Genomic DNA, 19,506 nt, shown 5'->3' on the forward strand with positions numbered 1-19,506 from the left:
GGATGTTGGGCCAGGCGGGATGGAGGAGCAAAGAATTAGGCAGCGAGTGCCGGATGATGATCTGACAGCCGGGGCTGAACGAGCCAAAACACCAGCTGCCACCACCCTCTTCGGACGCTGTATAGGTAAGCATGACAGAAGTCTCGGCATCGGACACCAATCAGCGCAAGCTGCTTTGTTGATTGGGCGGAGCCAGAAGCAGGCTGTGGCCAGCTGAGGGTAGCTGCCTGACAGCAGCCACTTTTCGAGACCAGGCTCTGGCCATGTCCATCTTCTGACAACATCGTATTGCCTCAAGCTCAGAAGAATGGACCCAGCTAGCCTTGCGTTTGGCGTCATCGCCATCTTCAAAGACACGTATCTTACAGCTAAGTTCATCGAGACCACCATCAAGACCATCAAGATCTACCACGATGAACAGTCTCGGATGGTGATGCATTTCACTGTTCAGATTTACCGCCTCAAGAACTTGTCGAGGCTGTTTCGGGCTGCCGACGGCAACAGCGTCGACATGACGCTATTGGAGACGGTTCCGGATGTGCGCCAGATGCATCATGTGTCATACTGAACCATGCTGAAACATAGCAGGAGTACCTAAATTTGGTGCGCAGCGTCCTCGGACAGCTCCAACAGGTTCTGGCCGAGTACGCCAAGCTTGCGGCCACGTTAGACGAGGACTACAAGAGATTCTCCCCCTCAGTCCGCATTTCAAGTTTGATCCAGTCAAGGACTCGCTCAAGATTGACGATGCCAGCAACACTGGGAAGATCGAGGAGCCAGCGGATGGCGGGGACGGCAAGAGCGACAATCCGGTTCCTGTCAAATCGAAGTGGTGGCCATTCCATGGTTTTGGGTTAGGCAACTCCAAAGGCGCAAAGTCACCCAAGAAGCTCACGTCCCTGAAGAACTTACCGCCAGGACTTCAGTGGGTGTTCACGAAAGGTGAGTTGGAGCAGACGCTGAAGAAGTTCGAGGAGTGGAACAGGGACCTTGAGTACCTAATTGCGCCACTGCTCGACGGCTTCGGCTTCTATGGCAACGCGGATCTCCGGGAGCGGCTCCGGCCTGACGGCGATGGGAAGACCGAGGTGAATCTCTTCCAAGGCCACGTCGACCTGAATAAGCTTGCTGCCGACCCAGGCGGCAAGTCGGGAGACGCCGGGGCTTCCAAAGGTAAATAGGCATCGCACTGCAAGCCCTGGTACAAGTTCCGCTATCTAACATGGAGCTAGAAAACTTCATTTCGTGCCGAGAGGCCGAGGCCAAGGCTGCCCAGCCTAGAATCCTCGTTGAGTTCAAAAAGATGGCTGACAAGGGCGACACCCGCTTCGATAACATGGCCCAACCGGTCAAGGAGCTGTACGGCCCGCAGCTCGCGCGACTCCTCCACACGGCGGGCAACTATTCCTTCAGGACGCTGCCCTTCAACTCATACTCTTGGGACGCCAAAGAGGCCCAGTACACGTTTCTGTTCGACTACCCAGCCGGCACGTCGGATCTCAAGCCAAAGAGCCTAAACGACTTCATGTTGTCCAGCAGTAATGAGTCATACTACAAATTGGAACTCAAACAACGCTTCCATGTGGCAAAGACAGTCGCGCGTGCCATCGGCGCTTTCCACTCAGATGGATGGTTACACAAGAGCATCCGCTCCCATGCCATCAAGTTCTTCTTCCTTGAAGACGATGACAAATGCGATTTTGCAAACCCTTACCTGACCGACTTTGAGTTCTCGCGACCAGTTGCCGGTATGACGCGCCTCGCACCGGGCGCCGTTGATGTCGACCATGAGGTGTACCGCCACCCGGACCGCCACGGGTCGCCAAGCACGAACTTCAACATGACCCACGACATTTACTCGTTGGGCGTGGTGCTACTTGAGATTGGGCTGTGGCAGACAGCAAGACAGATCTATGACGATATAGTCAAGTACGAGTTGGGTGGTGACGCGGCCAAGGTAACGGCGCTGACGATTAAGAATGCCTTCTTACAGGATGCGAAGGAGAGACTGGCGCATCGGATGGGGTCAGCGTATCAGGAGGCGGTGGTTGCATGCCTAGACGACGATTGGGAGGAGTTGGTGGGCAGCCGTGACTTTGCGAACGAGTTTCAGAGAAGGGTCGTCCAGAAGGTCGACATCAGGGCCTTCATCGGATGACTAGGGATGGCATAGAGAATATATCACAGAGTATATTTATGCATAGGTAGCTAGAGGCAAAAGGTCATGGAGAAAGGACCGGTTAATATCTCCAGTTGCTGTCGGTGATTATAAGACTACCTATCGGTCTTATATCTTTCTGTAGGCTATGCTTTGGAACTAGTCGTCTGGTTCAGCGAAACATAACTGACATGATTCGTCCACTCAGCGCAGGCCTGGATCTTATTGCAAACTTAACGTAACCTGCAGTGCGTACATAACACTCCTTAGGCTACGAGTATCGTGGCAAGACCTCCTTTAGAAATCTAGTCAGCAATAAAGCGGCACCTTAGTCCCAAGCCATTTCAGCAATGAGACTGTCGACGGGTCCAAAGATATGAGCCTACTTATTTTACAGCTGCATATGCATATTCTACACCCTTTCAGCTACGAGCATCACTGAGCGCCCTATGCATTCGCGGTGAGAGCGCCCTTATGTAGAAAGCGCCTTAATGTAGGCATGTAAGATGGCCCGCCCTAGTGTACGCCCTTATGTAGTGCATCCGCCCTTGTGTGGTTCTGGTTAATATCCCGATTATGTAAGGGAAAATCTCGATCATGTATTAATGCAGCCAAATCAGAAGTCTGGAACTACTCTAGCCCGAACTGCCCATGTTATTCTCTTGAACCCCTTTATCCGAAATGTCATCCTTCTCTGTAGGTCTTTACACCCCGTTATTGATGAACGTGGTTTTAATCTAAACCAGCGATTAATCAGATTTCTTGCCAAAGATGGTAAAGTCTACTACGGCGATGCGATTCTTCCGTCTGGTGTAACAGACATCGGCAAGGCTGTTCAAGCTCGAGTTGTCCGCGGCAGCCCTTGGAGCAAACATGAAGTTACCGATCGAGTGGAGGTAAGAGTCCCGATGGCATGCTGATACTGTGTAGTGATTAAATCATGATATCTAGGACGTCCAATCTCTTCTCAGCCCTCTTGCCCGTGAAGATGTTCGGACCGTCCGTTGCCTGGGCCTGAACTATGAGCAACATGCTCGTGAAACTGGGACACCGATCCCCAAATACCCGGTCTTGTTTTTTAGACCTCTGACTTCTCTCAACGGCCCCTTTGATCGTATTCCCCTCCCACCCATCGCACAACAAGCCGAAGGCGTAGACTATGAGTGCGAACTCGTCGTCGTCATTGGCAAGGAAGCCAAGGAAGTACCCGAGTCTCGGGCCCTGGAATACGTTGCCGGATATGCCGTTGGAAACGACGTTTCTCATCGCGAATGGCAGCTGCGCCGGGGAGGAACTCAATGGGGCTTCGGGAAAGGGTTTGACGGATGGGCTCCCTTTGGCCCGGGCATCGTCAGTTCAAACATCATTCGAGATCCACAGAGCTTGAAGATTTCGACCAAGATCAACGGGCAGACGGTGCAAGAGAGCAACACTGGAGATATGATCTTTAGTGTGGCAAAGACTATTGCATTCTTGAGTCAGGGCACGACGCTGTTGCCGGGTGATTTGATCTTTACTGGAACGTGAGTACTAATTCCCCAGGTGAATTTTCGTTTGCTGATCAGCCACAGACCCCAAGGTGTGGGTGAGGTCAGACAGCCCCCTCTGTGGCTCAAGGATGGGGATATCGTTGAAGTCAGTTTAGAAGGTGTAGGAACCTGCGTTAACAAAGTTCAAAACGTGAAGGGTGACCTTTCAACCGAGAGAGCTAGCCAGTAATGACTTGGACAGAATCCGAGTTACGTAAACAGCATCCAACTCATAATGAGATCTTCACATGGCTGACCCCCACCTCTATTCACTCGAATATCAATCAGTGAGCATGTCATAATCTGACCAACCGGACACAGCTGCCCTTCTGGCTCCCGATGCTCGTAAGTGGCAGACCCATCTGAACCAATGAAGACTGTCACCTCAACTCAACTAGCTCACGATAAGTGTGAGCGAATGGGGGTACCCATGGCTATCTGATGTCCAAAGGGCCATAAAATGACATTGATAAGCTTTTAATAGCAATACAGCAACTACCATGGACTTCTAGGAGGGTCTTTTCTGGGTCAAGCCATCCACAGCTGTCAGCGCTAAACATGTCTCCGGCTACACGAGGGCCAGGGTCATGTACGGACACTTTTCCTTGGCCTTCGGAGACATAGACGAAGGGCTATCAACGCTGAGTTCTGACGAATATTTAATTATGAGGTCCTGCGAGAGTTTTTCAGGTGATGGCATAGAAAGCTTGAGCTCGTCGACCCCTTCACTCCACACCAATCTCTCTACGGATACTATCCAAGCCATGTCGACTGAGGCAGACCCTCAATGCCTTCTCAAGGAGAGCAACCGGGAGGTCGAGCGTCTCCAGAAGCAGCATGCGTGGTTCCAGCGATGCCTCAATAACCAGATCGTCTTTGCCCCGGTAGACCTGAACAAAGAGGGGCTGAAGGTTCTGGACGTTGGCTGTGCCGATGGTGAGCTAAACTTGTAGACTGATGTTATAACGCAAGCTAAGGACTGGCCAGGAATCCTCCTTCGTGATCTCCAGAAGCAAGTCGCTGCCTCTGCTCGGTTAGTGGGGGTCGACATCATGAACAGTTTCATGCCACCTTCTCCCCAAGGCAACATCAGCTATCAGGTCTACGACGTATGCGAAACGCCCTCAGCTGAGCTCGATGGAGCTTTTGACTTTACTCACGTCCGATATGTGTTGCCCGGATGTGCCAAAGTTGGCTATCAAAAGGCTGTTGACAATCTTGCCGGTAAGGACTCGGCTCTGTTAACAAGATACCAACGAGTCTAATCATTGATGCAGCTACTCTCGCACCTGGAGGCTGGCTTCAAGTACAAGAAATGGATTTGGACTACAATCGCCCTGAAGTTGGCCAAGCAACCAACGACGCCAACCGAGTTTTCTCTGGCATCTTTGACAAGATCGGCCTCGGAGCCAGATTCCCGAGCAAACTCGACAAGGTATTCGAAGCTGCCGGTCTGGTGAATGTGTCGATCCGAAACGTCGATTTGCCTATGGGTAAGAGACTGGGAGATGACAAAGCTGCTCAAGACTCCTGGGAGCCGTTTGCCATTACGGTTCCGAGTGTTGTTGAAACTGCCAAGTGTAAGCTCATCTCATCAAGGACGTTCGTTCAATTTTTAACAAGGTACAGCATTGGGGGCCGATATTCCCGATTCTGTCTACGACAATCTGGCAGAAAGGTTTGAAAAGGAAGTCAAAGAGCAGGGCTCACTTTGGAGGTCATTCATCATCATTGGGCAAAAGCCTGAATAACCGACACTTACTCATCTTCATGGGGATTTTGAGTTACAGTTGGAGTTGACAATTCGGGCCGATGTCTCTGAGATGTCATTCTTTGTCAGACTAGGGGCGGCCGCCGTCTGGCTTGAACAGAGCTACCTATCCCCGACAATGCAATTCTTGATGGTATTCGCCGCCCGTTCTTCAGCCGCTGTTACATACAGAATACTGCAATCATTTAATTGAGACTATTGTCTCCATTGTCTCCATCATAGCAATGTAGACTTACCATTGACCCCTTTAGCAAAAGCCTGGTCAACCGAGGGCTTCGCCATGTCAATTGTCGTAGTTCTCTGATCCCTACCTAATTAGGATGCTTAGAGCTGACCGCCTAGCCAAGAGGTCGTAGCGCTTGCTCACCACTGCACCGAAGGCAGGAAGCAGGGCCGAGTTGCCGACGGTTAAAACGACACACTGCATTTAACCGCTGAGGAGTATGAACAACTACAAACTGCTCTGTCTTGTCCGACACTCTGCATCAGCCACTCTCTGTCATCTTCACAAACATTATGTCTTCTTCAGCTCCGCTAGACGTCGAAGCTTTGCTCAACCAGCTCACGCTGGATGAAAAGGTTGAGCTTCTCGCCGGTCAAGGCTCTTTTCGAATGACCGGTCTGCCCAGTCACGGTATTCCTGCACTCATTGTAAGACTTGACATGTCAGGACAGCGGAGACTTCGACTGATGTTGAGAGTAGACATCTGATGGCCCTCACGGAATCCGTGGTAAGCGATCGTTTACGCGGGTAAGTGCAAGTTAGACTGTGACCTTGGAATGCGTCACTAATGATTCAGCTTCCGAGCCCTATGCTCCCGTCTGCAACGGCCATGGGCGCCACATTTAATGCAGAGCTCCTTCACCAAGTGGGAAGACTTCTGGGTGACGAAGCAAAGGCCAGAGGGGTCGACGTTCTACTGGCGCCTACCATCTGTCTCCAGCGTTCCCCTCTAATCGGTCGTGGTTTTGAAGCTTTTGGAGAAGACCCTTTTCTCAGCGGCATCCTGGGTTCGCGATACATCAATGGCGTGCAAGAACGCGGCGTCGCAACAAGTGTCAAACACTATGCTGCTCACGACCAATCCGACAATAGCATCGAAGACAATGTGTGCATGACTCAACGCACTTTGCGAGAGGTCCACATGTTGCCATTTCAGCTGGCTTTTCGGGATTCGGATCCTTGGACGATCATGACCGCGTACAACAAGATCAACGGAGTTCATGTCAGCGAGGACCCTCTTCTTTTGAAGCAGATCCTGCGAGACGAATGGGGCTTCAAAGGTCTCGTTATGAGCGACTGGTTCGGAACGTATAGCACATCGGAAGCTATCAACGCTGGCTTGGATCTAGAGATGCCCGGCCCCACGGACTGGCGAGGGAATCGCTTGAGTATCGCTGTCAACTGCAGAAAGGTGCCCCAGGCAACGGTCAATAAGTCTGTGAGAAACGTGTTGAACCTGATCAACAAGGTTAGAGGGGGCGAGTCTCACAATGACTCCCCTGCTTCTAACACTCCTGAGCAGCGAGCTCTGATTCGGCAACTCGTTTCAGAGAGCGTTGTTCTGCTCAAGAACAGCCGGCAACAGCTTCCGATCAAGAACCCGGACAAGGTGAAGTTTGGACTGATTGGCGATCACGTTAAGAACCCTGCACTCTGTGGAGGCGGCAGCGCTGAGGTTGAACCGTATTACTCGGTGACCCCTTACGATGCCATTGTCGAAGTGGTTGGCGCAGAGAATGTGTCCTATGCGCCAGGCTGTCACTGTGAGTCTCGTGAGGCATCCGATATTGACATGGTTTGAAAACTGACAGCCCTCATAGCCTTCAGATTCAGCCCCCTCCTAAAAGGCCTCGCCGCTTCGTCTGGGGGAGAGGGCTGGGATGTAGAGATCTTTGGCGAGAATCCGGCCGACCACCCCGATACTCAGGCAGTTGTGTCAGTTGTTGCCGAGAAGCAGCTGATCGATGTCCCTGAAAGTCTGCACAAATCCATCCCAACAAAGTACTTTGTCAGGGCTCGCGCTTGTTACACTACTGAAACCTCAGGTCTCTTCCGCTTTGGGCTCAGCACATCTGGAAAGGGCAAGCTCAAGATCGATGGACAAGAAGTTATTGACTTGTGGACGAGCCAACCTCCTAAAACCGACTCAACTGCCTGCTTCAATCGCCTTTCCATGGAGAGGTTCCACGACATTGAAGTGACCAAAGGACAAGTTCTTGAGCTTGAGGTTCTTCAGGTGAACGAAAATCTCGCCGGTGGTGTCGGCACGGCTTTGACCCTTACTGGGCGAGTTGGAGGGTACGAACTTCTTGATGAGGACCAAAGTATCAAGGATGCAGCAGAGCTCGCTAGCAAAGTCGACATCCCGATCGTGATCACAGGTTTGTCCTCGGACTATGAGTATGAAGGGAGCGATCGCAAGAACTTGAGACTTCCTGGACATGTGGATGAGTTGATCCAGGCGGTGCTGAGTGCCAACAAGAACGCAGTAAGTACACTTCATTTTTACTCCGGTACGCGAACTGACACAGTCCCAGATTATCGTCACCCAGTCTGGATGTCCCATAGAGATGCCATGGGAGTCAGAAGCATCAACATTGCTTCACGCCTGGTTCGGAGGCCAAGAGACCGGTCATGGCCTTGCCGACGTTCTTTTCGGCAAAGCCAACCCCTCAGGCAGACTTTCCTTGACCTTTCCCAAGTCCATCAAGCACACTCCCGCCTATCTCACCTTCTCCAAGGCTGACTATGACATTGTGTATGGCGAAGGAGTCTTTATCGGTCATCGTTACTATGAGATGGTCGACAGAGAGCCTCTTTTCTACTTTGGTCACGGCCTGTCGTACACGAAATTCGAATACTCGAACCTTGAAGTCCCCTATGATTTCGCCTCGGCTGTCGATCACAAAATGCAAATCTCGGTTGACGTCACCAACAAGGGTCCTTACCCTGGTTCAGAGGTTGTCCAGGTTTACATCCATGATCCCGAAAGTTCTGTTCAGCGGCCTATCAGGGAGCTCAAGGCATTCGCCAAAGTGCACCTGGATGTTGATGAGACAAAGACTGTTACGCTTACGCTTGATAAGTACTCCTTGTCGTTCTGGTCTCAAGAACTGTCCAAGTGGAAGGCTGAAGCGGGAGAATACGTTGTCATCATCGCCGCTAGTTCAAACCCGCAGGATGAAATCATGCGGGCGAGCTTTGTCTTGTCAGAAGCTTTTTACTGGAGTGGCCTGTGAACAGACGGTACAAAGAAGGGGGGAGGTAGTTTGGCCAACTCCTAGCATAGACCGGGAAAAAGTAGGAACATGTTCATGGCAGTGCAACCACCGACAAGTGTTTGCGCATGACGATTGATCGTTGACTCTATTAAACGTGATATCTACTCTATGAAATGCTCTACTGTCTTGAGCTGTACTGGATCTCCGTAGTGGAAACAATGTTGATACCCTTGGCTGCGTCCTCCTGAGAGTATGAGTGAGTTCGCACCTTGGGGTTGTAAGAAGAAGGGAATGGCTGCCTCGGCGCAGAAACTTGGACAGTATGGCCACCATCTTCTGCGGTAGGCCGAGGCCAGAGCTTGGCTTCGTCATCATCTCCAATCTTTCTCCCCGACTCAGAGTCGTCTCCGGACTCGAGTTCGATGGCATTGGATTGCCTGCGGCTAAGCTGTCGTCTGCTCCTGATGGCATGCGATCCCTTTGTTGTGTTGTGGGAAGGACCACCGTAGCTGGCGCCGAGGGAGCTGAAGATTCCGGGGATGCATTTCTTGAAGAATGGCTTCAAAGAGCTAGCTGAGGCGCAGATGATACACCCGGTGAGTTCTGCATACATCCAGCACAGTTCATATGCCAGACCCCAGGTGTAGTTGGCACTGCTGAAGAGCTTGATGGTGAGAACGCAGTTGTAGATGGCGACAATGATGACACTTCAACAGTTAGCATGGTTAAAAGATGAAGTTGAAGCCTCGACTCACAATCCACCTGTTGTAAACAGAAGCAGCAATGACAGCTTTTGGCGTCGAGGAATCTGAAGCGGGATCACAATCCGAAGAGGAAGAAGCAAGATGACGAGATCCATGACGACATTGGCAACCGATGCTGCCAAGAAAAAGCCAAACTTGTCGACGCACGTGCCCGTGGCCATCGCAACAAGATCCCAAGAGGCCTTGATGGGTTGGCAGCCAAAGAGACTTATAATGGCGTAGACGACAGCGTAGGTAATGAAGAGACCAGCAAGGACTTGGACGATTCTGCGGAAGGTTCTCTCAGGGCAGAGGCGGAGGTAGAAGAAGAGCAATGAGATCTTGGCCAGATCTGAGGATAACATGTAGAATATGTTGACGGGGATGGTCCACTGAGGCTTGTTAGGAGCTGGCGATGATAGTGGGTATGTGTTTGAACGCACCTTGAGCAAGATCTGGTACTTGGCCTGTGAGACCTGCCAGAAGTTGATACCGCAGCCACCTTGGGCAACCACTATGCATGGTTAGTATTAAATCACCAAGTCGACATGGTTCAATACTTACTCCCCATCGTACAGGCATAGAACATCCAACACGAGAACAAGGCTGCGCCGGTGAGGTCTGTCTCAAAGTCAGTGATGAGAGCTGCAGTGAATATTAAGGTGCAACGCACAGTCGTCCAGGCGCAATGAGTTGTTCATGATCCCAACTCGTGTATAGATTCGCAACCCGTAAATGACAGACCCGAAAGCGAACAGGACGGCGCCGATGACCACCTGGGCCGGCGCCATGGATCCAGCAGCCCACCTGTCCTCGCCCTCAGGCGGAGGCATCATGTAGACGGTGTCAGACATTGTATCGAACGCTCAAATCGGAGCTTGTCGGACTCGTATTGTCGTGGATGAGGTTCGTTGGCGACCAGGCCTCGTTTTCAACGTTTCGCTTCACCGGACAAACATTCTCATGGATTACCTGCACCCTTCTAATAAGGATTCAGCTGAGCAGGATCTGCAAGTGGATGTCTCTTTTCACCCTCTGTGAAAAGACAGGTCAGGAGCTTTCTTTAATTTTGGTTCCTCACTCCACCTGACCCAGTGTCAAGGATGTTCTTACATCTACAAGACATTCCCAGACGCAGGCACAAGGTCTTGGAATAAACCAGGTTCCGCAACAGCTTCGCCACCTTGGCATAATCACCCAATTTTTTCTTCAACTACCGGCAGATGAGTAGTTTCGTTGCTCTCCAGGCAACATTGAAGAGGGATGTAACCTCGGGTTCTCCAGGTCCAACGGCAGTTATTTCACATCCATTGTTACAGTCGTTTTTTCTTTTTGTATAGTATTCAATGTTGGTGCTGACCAACAGCCACGTAGGATGGAGAAATCCACGGTGGCCAGGCTGTGGAAACCAAATGGAGAGCTGAGACTCGTGGCCTTCTTGGCTGCAACGGTTTTCAGGGGCCATTGCTTGGCACGTCGAAGCAGATCCCTTCCTTTGGCCATCTTGAAGAAGCATGTTTTCTTTTGCCATGACAAATGGCTTACCAGTTGCATGACTGCGGTCCACATTAACAGGGGTCCGAGCATGAGGGAGGATTCCCATTGTGTTCAGAGACATCACCCGCAGCATGGCTTGCCCCTTGCAGCGAGCCCACGAGGTGGGATTCCTTTCGTCTGTAGATACTCTTTTGAGAGCTGGGCTTTCTCAATGTGAACTGATTTCGGGGAATTCCCCTAAGGACGGTTTGCCGATCTCGCCCGAATCGTGTGTCGAGCAGGGTATGCGAGTCTTGTCCACCATAAGCAGGGGCTAGCCCGGGAATATGTGGACGTATTCATTGGTTTATTACCGAGCGAGCTTCGCCAACAAGTTTCAGTCATAAATCTGATAGCTCCTCGCAAACCGGCTCCAGCAGGTCTTTCCAAAAGGATAGCTCTGCGAGGCGATCATCACTTCATAACCGACCGATTCGCACCATCCCTTCTAATACGAGGTTGGGCATGATTATTCCGCCTATGCTTGTTCTCGACCACTGTGGTCCTATCATGGCATTCACGATATGTCACTTTTTCTTTTGGTGAATTTCTTTATGCTTCGTTATTTAGCGCTCTTGTCGCAACACATCGATTCGCTGGACTAGCGACCCATTTCCTGTGAGGGTCTTTTGCCCTCCAGCCGACAATTTTTCTTAAAAAGAAAGCGGGAAATGGTTATTTGACGTTGCGGGAAAAGCAAACACTCTTATCCATGCCAAGATGCCCCCACAACGGAGCCATCTACAAGCTTCAACTGGCTGGAAGCAATTCCGTTATCAGCGGAAAACCCGAGACAATCACGGTTCGGACCGAGCGGAGAGGGGAAACCGTTGCCTCCCGCAAGCGCTAACGCCAGTATCAAGCCATGAGCTCGTGGGTTTTCACTTTAAAACAAAGAAACGTTGCGAGTATGCAACTTCGAGCCAACACAATATGTACTGCAATAAGCCCAGCGTTGGTCGACAGTCTTTTTTTTCTCTTCCGAGCAGTCACATGGATCATTAACCGTTGCTGCACCTTTCCCCAGCGTGCCCTGCTGCGTCCTTTTTGCACTCCGCCGAGATGCAACTTGACAATTTTCTTACCGGTGGAGATGTCATGACCCGAGATCACGATCCGAGACCAAGGCAAAGACTCCTGGCCAAGATTTGGTGAAACGATCTTATCTGCAGTCCCATTAAGCGATGGAACGCGACACGATGATCTTGGCCAGCATCGTGGGTGCGCTCCGAGGGAAGAGTAAACCCGCGATTCGTGGTGGACCCTCGCCCAGAGAGGGCATTAGTCAAGATGGCAAGGATCCGACTCCTCATTCTGGGTCTCCGGACATGGAGTTTGCGTTACTTGGTAGCTGGGCCATGTGACATATGAGAGTATCATGCGGTGTTTCGATTCCCCTGAATCCCCATGGCACCACTAGGTTAATCAGTTAGCCCAGCTAGGGAGCAACCATTCGTCCGTGCCGCAAAACGTGGATATAAATCTATCACAAAGTCCCTAGCACTCTATGCATCATCTCAGACACACATTCCCAACTCGAAATTCACCCACTTCTCAAAATGGCAGAACAGTACCCCTTCAAGAACAAGGTCATCGCCGTGACTGGCGCTAGCCGGGGAACTGGCCTGGCCCTCACCCGCTATCTGCTTGTTCGGGGTGCCAAGGTCTCCATGGCCGCGACCTCGGAGGAGAACTTGAAGAAGGCGGTTGCTGAGATTAAGAGGGATATCCCTGATGTTGAGGACAGGGTCATCAGTTTTCCTGTGAACGTCACCAACCCCACGGACGTGGAGAACTGGATCCACGCGACAGTTGAGAAATGGGGAGTGTTGGACGGTGCTGCCAATGTGGCGGGTAAGTTGCTTGCGGTGCATGTTTAATCTACTACTAACGGTTGAAAAGCGAGGATGAACAAGAGCATTCATCCTATTGAGGACCTCGACCTCGAGGAGCTCAAGGAGATGCTAGACGTCAACGTAATTGGCACTTTCAACAGTATCAAGTACGAGATGAAGAACATGAAGCCTGGAGGCAGCATCGTGAATTGTGGCAGCCAACAGGTCAAGTACGCCTCTGGAAACATGGGAGCGTACGCAGCCTCCAAGAACGCCATCCGCGGCCTCAGCCAGGTTGCCGCGTACGAGGGTGGAGCCAAGTACCCCAAGAACCCCATCAGGGTTAACCTCCTGTGCCCGTATGTACCTTGCATATTTCATTCGATTTGCTTACTGACCGTTGTATCAGGGGATGCATCGATACGGATATGATCCGCCAGCCTCTCCACCTTCCCAACGGTGGTGGAACATGGACCATGACTGAGGGTGATCATCTTACGTCGATCATCAAGCGATACTCCAAGCCAGAAGAGATTGCCGCTTCAATTGCCTTCCTCCTTGGTGATGAGAGCAAGTTTGTGACGAAACAGGAATGGTATGTGGATGGTGGGTGGATGGAGGCAAACTACGTGGCATAATCCAGGCATCCGCGGTAATAGATATTTAATCATACTCATTAAACGATCTATCACTTGTAGAATTTCATTTTGACAAGGCTGAGGGGGTTGAGATAAACTCTAGTGCATGAATGTCCACCCGGGAGAGCAACGCGGCCCGAATCAAGTCGTTAGGGCTGACTCCTTACAAGGGCAGATGGGACTTGGGAATGAACTGGGGAGCCCCTTGTTTGCAAAGCGAAAAGAGTAATTAGAAAGGAGCACGGGATACTACTTCGGGTCTGAGGAGTCCACATGAATACCACTTGGGATAACCTACCCGAGAGACGGGGACAAGAAGCCTTCTGATTGTATGTGCTACCACTCATGCTCTTGAGCTCAATGTGGTTTTGGACTTGTAAATAAAGTAGTCGTAACGTTTTCCAGTCTCAATGCAGTGTTATCAACCAGTGGTAGGCGGAGATTCAATTTAATGTGCTTCGTAGTCTGAGTTCGTTAAACCAAGGGACACTTGGTTCACCAACTTTTTCCCTCACGTTTGCAAGCTCATACAACACCTCGATTTGAGAGTACAACTGGAGACTTCAATACCACCACTTAGACTTTGCTGCCTTGATGGCGTTCAAAATACCTGAGTAGGCCGGCTTCTTCTGGAACTCCTCATCCCACACCAGAGCAGCGCCCTCACCTTGGAAGGTGCTAGGAATCCACGAATACTTGTCCGAAACTCCCTGCTCAAAGTCAGCATCTCAACACGTAGAGTCTTGGAGAGCTTCTTACCCAAAGAGTGATGCCAATACACTTCTTAACGGCCATGCATGACTCCACCACTCGCTGGTAAGCCTTGGACTGCTCCTCGAGCTTTTCCTTGGTTGCAGGTGTCTTCATGCGGATATCAACCTCAGTGTACTCAACAAAGACTCCAAGATCGGTGAATTTCCTCAAAGCTCCTTCGAGGGTCTCGCGTGAGGGAGTGATGGTTGGCTGAGTTGGCGTGGGTTCCACAACGAGATGTCCTTGTAGACCAACACCGTCAATCTTGACGCCGTAGGACTGGATGAGCTTGACGATGCGCGCTGCTCCGGCTGTCTTGGCATTGTTATACTCAAGGTTGTAGTCATTGTACCACAATTTTGCATTCGGATCTGCCTTGGCAGCGAGACGGAAGGCCATCGGGATGTAAGCTTCTCCGATGGTCTTGTACCAGACGGTCTGGCGGTAGCTACCGTCTTCATTGAGGGCTACGCGATGTCAGAAAGAGCATATTAGTTAGAGAAAATGGCTTACCCTCGTTAACAACGTCCCAGTGAGTGCATTTTCCCTTATACCTGCCTGCAACAGTGTTGATATGATCCTCCATAATCTTGACCAAAGTCTGGTTGTCAAAGTTACCAGCCTCAACCCAAGGAGCAAGCTGGCTATGCCAGACAAGGGTATGGCATCGAAGATCCTTGTTGTTGTTGACGGCGAAATTGGCGTGCTGGTCAGCAGAGCTAAAAGTGAACTCGCCACGCCTTGGCTGGACAGACTGCCACTTCATGGCATTCTCGGGAGTGATGGCACCAAACTCCGATGGACCTTTGATGATGTCCTCCGTGCGGGAGTCGCTTCCGAGGGTGAGGGCTGTGCCGACATGCTGCTTTCCTTTGGCTTTGATGGCGCTATCGAGGCCTTGCGCTCTGTAGAGAACTGCTTGTTAGGATGAAGGTCGACCCTGCGTATGTTGAACTCACGACTTTGGCCTGCCGAGAGCCTCGCCGGCAATGGCCAGGGTCAAAAGAGCTGTCTTGAAAAGCGAATGCATGGTAGAAGTATAAACCGATGATGAGACAGTGATAAAGTCGTCCAGAACATGAGATGCGGAGGTCGGATACCTCTATATATAGTAAAATAGGCTAGTGACAACGCAATCGTTGAAACAGGGCATCTTTGTAGTGTTCCAAGGATTGATCGATCTGCCGATATTAGAAAGGTGCGCGGAAGTTACATCCAATTACCGAATTGGGACTGATGGAGGAGGTTCCGTTCTCCAAGACGCACAATTCAGGAACGCTTCATTTACCCAACTAATGACAATGGGCCGGTTAAATGAGTGCTTGGCCGAGGGACCTACCCCGCGTAGCCAGTTGTTCATAGCTCACGTGGCTCATCTTGGCTAAATAGATCGCTTGGACTAAGTTACTGGATGTGTGTTTCAAGTGAAGCTGGTGCTACTTTACTCCAATATGAGAGCGACGGCTGAAGGTGAAGTCTATAGCTCAAAGGCAGGTGGGCGGCTTTTGAGCACCAAGGTAGTTATAATAAGGTTATTAAGGAGAAAAACAATAGCCAAATTTGTGATTGCAGATCAGGCACTTCAAGGAAGCCATTGTCACCTTCCCCGCACCCGGATTGGCGGTCCGTCCCTGGGACATACGATCACGTTGTGGCTTCATGCCTCTTTTACCCGCTTAGTATAGAGCACGGCATATTTACGGCAGAGAGTAGAATATTTCGTAGCCAAAGAATCGGCGTGTTGAAAGGAACCATGCACACCGCCACGGCCTGCAAAAATGAGAAAGGTCAAGTGATGTCAAGTTATTATCCACCAGCTAAGCCAAAGACCGAGCAAAAGTCCATAGCCTAATCTCCATACAACCGCCCAAACTCGGGAGACTGCCGAAGATCCATGTGGCCGAGTTTACTTGGCAATCACAAGCTTGCCATCGGGGTTATGGTTAATGACAACAGCGGGGCCGCGGACAGTAAAGTCGACAGCCAGGGGCCTCTTGGGAAGCTTGGCAACATCCAAGAGCTCTCCAACCTGGAAGACGCTGCCGTATGTGACGTAGTAGGTGTTGACGGGCTGGATCTGGTACTGGTTGCCGGGCTCGGGCTTGAAGGTGGCGGTGGGGACGCTGGAGGCGCCGTCGGGGGAGCTGGCGAGGCCGATGAAGAAGTTCCCTGTTTTTCTTGTGGTTAGCATAAAGGAAATTCATTGGTAGAAGACGATACTCACTCTCAGTAGCAACGTCAAGGGTAAAGTCGTTGCCGGTGTCAACCTCATAGGCATTGTTCCAAGCCGACGACTCAGCCGGGGCCTTCTCAAAAGAAGGAGTCACACCGTTAACAACACTCATGTTGAGAGTAGTTCCCGGGACATCACTATCATCACCAGCCTTGGTGCCAAGGGTAACACCGCGAGTCTGCGTAATGGAAACCTTGGCACCAGCCTTCTCGCCACCCCTCCAGGTGCCGACGATGGCGTAGTACCGTTTCCACATCTCAAACTGAGCAATGGCTCCGTCGGGAGTGGCCTCAGCGACTTGATAGATGTTGCTCCAGATGGAGGACTTGACCACGCCCACGATCTCTGGCTTCTCGCTGAAGAGATTGTAGTTTTGGGGAGAACCGGTTCGGTTGTTGATGATGATGGTGTACTTGTTGGACATGTTGGCGGTAGTTTTTGGGGGTGGGTTGTGCTGAAGATGGAGTGGTATAGAGTTGGGTAGATAAGAGTGTTTGAGTGATGAGTGCTTGAGTTGCTGTTCGTCTTGGGTGATCAGATCGACCTTTATATACCTTTTCTAGGGGACCTGAGCCAAGATATTCGCAACCTGTACTTGGAAGCGCGCAATTGCTGCTGCCATGCTGACTCTCAGCCTCTGGGTTTGTTGCCCGAAACTGATGGCATCACCGAGCTGTCATCCGCTTGAACGCAGCGCTACTCAAAGAAACCGCATCCTACTCAGATAGTTGGATATGTGACGCCGGTGAGCAACTCAACTCAGTGGTTCGCTTAGCGCCCGTCGCGCGGTACGGTCCGGCGCGAGGCGGGCTGAATGGACCTGATCTAACCTTGTCTGGTGGACTATGGTGCATGTGCCGAGGGGGAGCTGCAGGAGTAAGAGCTAGTCAGGTCTATTTCGATCACGTTCCTCCTAGCTGCGGGAGGCGTTCTCAGCCCCGAGGAGAAAATCCCACTGGCTGATGGTGATTCACCTACAGGAGGCACGCCTAATGATGGGCTGGTATGCAGGGCGTTTAGGGCTGAACAACTATTGCTTATCGTCTCAACTCCCAGCCAGCCTTGGCGACACACTAAGTACGCCAGAATTCTTATCACGGCGTCTTTTCCAATCCTCAACTCTGGTCAACTCTCCTCCTGCATCATCCATCACAGACGCGGCCACGCCGAGACATGCCGGATGGCGTCGTCATTAACTCGAACGGTGCAGCGCACCATCACCATCACCAATACATCGGGAAGCACCCAATCCTACGCCCTCTTTGCAGCCGCTCCAGCCGTCACACCTGCCGTCTCGACCATCAGCAACAACATCATCCTAGTCCTGCGCGGCGTAGCTAGCTCCTCAGGCCAAGCTTACTTCACCCTCCCCAAGGAGCCGCTCTACGCCGTCTGTGGTATCATCTACGGCGGTGAATCGACTGTTGAGAGCCAGGTTGAGGTTCTGGACTCGCGACCGATCGAGACAGGGCGCATGTCAGATGATGGGGTTGCAGTGGCGGGCACTACGCTGGAGATGATTCTGCGCAAGGGCACTCCGAATTTTGCCAACAGACCGGATATTCAGCCCACCGGCAAACAGGATTGTTTCTGCATTCGGACGAGCAGTGAATTCACTCATAGTGAAGCTCGTGCCGGTAAGTTCTAGACTCCGCGGTCCTTGCATCATATTGCATCTCATAATGGATGTCCCCGCTGACCGATGTGTCCAGGTGACTTTGTCATTGGCATCTCTCTCTTCAAAAAGTTGTCGCGCTATTTCGGTCCATTCGCGACATTCCGTCCCGCGCCTGGGATGGAGTACCAGATTCAGCCGCTGAACCGATACTACCTCGCAGTCGGCGATTATCCCGTCCGGTCACGTACGTTGGAGGGTTTGGAGAAGCGAAGCTGCCTCATCGATTTTGATCAGCTGGAGTTGGATGACGTGCAGATTCACCACAATGAACATGGTCGTCTGACAGTAAAGTCGGATTTTAACGAGGATTAACAACTCTTGTTACGTACACGCAATTTATGCAATGATTAATTCAGTCTTGACTTCACACGGAATATCCCTCAGCTAGTTACGTATACCACCTCAACCCCGCCTATTCCCCTCAAGGTTGTGTCCCATGCGCTCCGTCTCCATCAGGACAGGATGATAGATGATCTCATCCAACGCCGCATCCAAAGTCCTTGCATTCGTGATCAACCAAAGCCCCGGGGTCTCGCAGTCCCACTGGTAGTAGTTGTTATTGGCATCCTTCAGAAGAAACTTGGTGCCTTTGCGAATGACTGGCTGAAGACCATGGATGTTGTAGCTCATAGACAGGTTAGATTTTGCCGGGTCAAAGTAGGTGCTGAGCTCCATGACCCTCTCGTCGTTGGTCCATTCAAGAGTGAGATCTGAAAGGTTCTCCACTCTGACGACTGCATTCACGGGCTTGGCAGGCTGCGAACGGGTGCCCCGTGGGATGCGTCGCGGTGGCGGCGCTCCAGCTGAAGGAGCACCAGCTTCATCCAAATCTGCCGTCATTCTTGGTGTGTTTAGGCCTGCGAGCCGAGTCAGCCACCTTTCTTCATCACTGTTCTTTCTCTTACCTTTGGCTTGGTGTCAGCGAGCTGGGTTATCGTGTGAAAGTAGCTTGTCCGGGTTGACTGGAAGATAGTTGGAGTTGCTCGAAGGATAACCTAGCCGTCAAATGGGCAGATATACTCGGATCCCTCACATAAGTAAGCACTTATTAGTCTAGACTGAGATAGAAATAGAGGATGCAGTGTAATGTGACCCAGTTGTGGCTGGCTGGGATGAGCAGAAGAGGCAGTCAGCAGCCACAGTGTCTTCCATCCCACGTCCTGGTGGCCCGGACTGGACATGACACCGGGTGGCGGTACGCTATTGTCTACTTATGGCTGGCTGAATAAAACATGAGCTTGATTCTCCCCGCATTGCGTCTATAACGGCCGCAATTATGCAGCCCTGTGGAAGCACCGCCTATTTTGGAGTAGTTTGTGCGCCATCCGTCACGCACTGAGACATTGGGCCTCCTAGCCCTTGTATGGTCATGTTATCAAACCTCTCCACGAAATCGTCAGTAGTTAT

General features: G+C 51.3%; 9 protein-coding genes across 9 annotated transcripts; 5 read left to right on the plus strand and 4 right to left on the minus strand.

The window, feature by feature from the left end:
• Nucleotides 1–19: 19 nt before the first annotated feature.
• MRS44_016434 (uncharacterized protein) lies at nucleotides 20–2,158 on the plus strand (the record flags this gene model as incomplete). Its single annotated transcript, XM_065618030.1, has 4 exons — nucleotides 20–125; nucleotides 255–538; nucleotides 612–1,173; nucleotides 1,233–2,158. 4 exons carry the CDS (start codon nucleotides 20–22, stop codon nucleotides 2,156–2,158), a joined length of 1,878 nt encoding a protein of 625 aa, XP_065474102.1.
• Nucleotides 2,159–2,839: 681 nt separating this feature from the next.
• Nucleotides 2,840–5,438, plus strand: MRS44_016435 (uncharacterized protein; the record flags this gene model as incomplete). Its single annotated transcript, XM_046281359.2, has 9 exons — nucleotides 2,840–2,854; nucleotides 2,905–3,054; nucleotides 3,110–3,681; nucleotides 3,730–3,793; nucleotides 4,009–4,032; nucleotides 4,200–4,623; nucleotides 4,675–4,911; nucleotides 4,965–5,267; nucleotides 5,317–5,438. 9 exons carry the CDS (start codon nucleotides 2,840–2,842, stop codon nucleotides 5,436–5,438), a joined length of 1,911 nt encoding a protein of 636 aa, XP_046130986.2.
• A 536-nt stretch (nucleotides 5,439–5,974) lies between these two features.
• On the plus strand, nucleotides 5,975–8,701 carry MRS44_016436 (uncharacterized protein; the record flags this gene model as incomplete). Its single annotated transcript, XM_046270183.2, has 5 exons — nucleotides 5,975–6,109; nucleotides 6,162–6,209; nucleotides 6,259–7,225; nucleotides 7,283–7,950; nucleotides 8,000–8,701. 5 exons carry the CDS (start codon nucleotides 5,975–5,977, stop codon nucleotides 8,699–8,701), a joined length of 2,520 nt encoding a protein of 839 aa, XP_046130984.1.
• Nucleotides 8,702–8,861: 160 nt separating this feature from the next.
• MRS44_016437 (uncharacterized protein) lies at nucleotides 8,862–10,280 on the minus strand (the record flags this gene model as incomplete). The annotated part of the gene is made up of 4 exons (XM_065618031.1): nucleotides 8,862–9,390; nucleotides 9,439–9,940; nucleotides 10,003–10,047; nucleotides 10,100–10,280. 4 exons carry the CDS (start codon nucleotides 10,278–10,280, stop codon nucleotides 8,862–8,864), a joined length of 1,257 nt encoding a protein of 418 aa, XP_065474103.1.
• A 2,241-nt stretch (nucleotides 10,281–12,521) lies between these two features.
• On the plus strand, nucleotides 12,522–13,435 carry MRS44_016438 (uncharacterized protein; the record flags this gene model as incomplete). Its single annotated transcript, XM_046270182.2, has 3 exons — nucleotides 12,522–12,816; nucleotides 12,865–13,156; nucleotides 13,207–13,435. The coding sequence occupies 3 exons, from the start codon at nucleotides 12,522–12,524 to the stop codon at nucleotides 13,433–13,435; spliced, it is 816 nt and encodes a 271-aa protein (XP_046130982.1).
• Nucleotides 13,436–13,998: 563 nt separating this feature from the next.
• On the minus strand, nucleotides 13,999–15,218 carry MRS44_016439 (uncharacterized protein; the record flags this gene model as incomplete). The annotated part of the gene is made up of 4 exons (XM_046270181.2): nucleotides 13,999–14,145; nucleotides 14,195–14,655; nucleotides 14,702–15,093; nucleotides 15,148–15,218. 4 exons carry the CDS (start codon nucleotides 15,216–15,218, stop codon nucleotides 13,999–14,001), a joined length of 1,071 nt encoding a protein of 356 aa, XP_046130981.1.
• An 876-nt stretch (nucleotides 15,219–16,094) lies between these two features.
• On the minus strand, nucleotides 16,095–16,845 carry MRS44_016440 (uncharacterized protein; the record flags this gene model as incomplete). Its single annotated transcript, XM_046273978.1, has 2 exons — nucleotides 16,095–16,357; nucleotides 16,413–16,845. 2 exons carry the CDS (start codon nucleotides 16,843–16,845, stop codon nucleotides 16,095–16,097), a joined length of 696 nt encoding a protein of 231 aa, XP_046130980.1.
• Nucleotides 16,846–17,601: 756 nt separating this feature from the next.
• On the plus strand, nucleotides 17,602–18,411 carry MRS44_016441 (uncharacterized protein; the record flags this gene model as incomplete). Its single annotated transcript, XM_046281358.2, has 2 exons — nucleotides 17,602–18,058; nucleotides 18,134–18,411. The coding sequence occupies 2 exons, from the start codon at nucleotides 17,602–17,604 to the stop codon at nucleotides 18,409–18,411; spliced, it is 735 nt and encodes a 244-aa protein (XP_046130979.2).
• Nucleotides 18,412–18,501: 90 nt separating this feature from the next.
• MRS44_016442 (uncharacterized protein) lies at nucleotides 18,502–18,939 on the minus strand (the record flags this gene model as incomplete). Its single annotated transcript, XM_046281357.1, has 1 exon — nucleotides 18,502–18,939. One exon carries the CDS (start codon nucleotides 18,937–18,939, stop codon nucleotides 18,502–18,504), a length of 438 nt encoding a protein of 145 aa, XP_046130978.1.
• Nucleotides 18,940–19,506: the final 567 nt, after the last annotated feature.

This window comes from Fusarium solani (genome assembly GCF_023522795.1).
Source record: "Fusarium solani strain SB1 chromosome Unknown bctg00000012, whole genome shotgun sequence".
Taxonomy (NCBI): Eukaryota; Fungi; Ascomycota; class Sordariomycetes; order Hypocreales; family Nectriaceae; genus Fusarium; species Fusarium solani.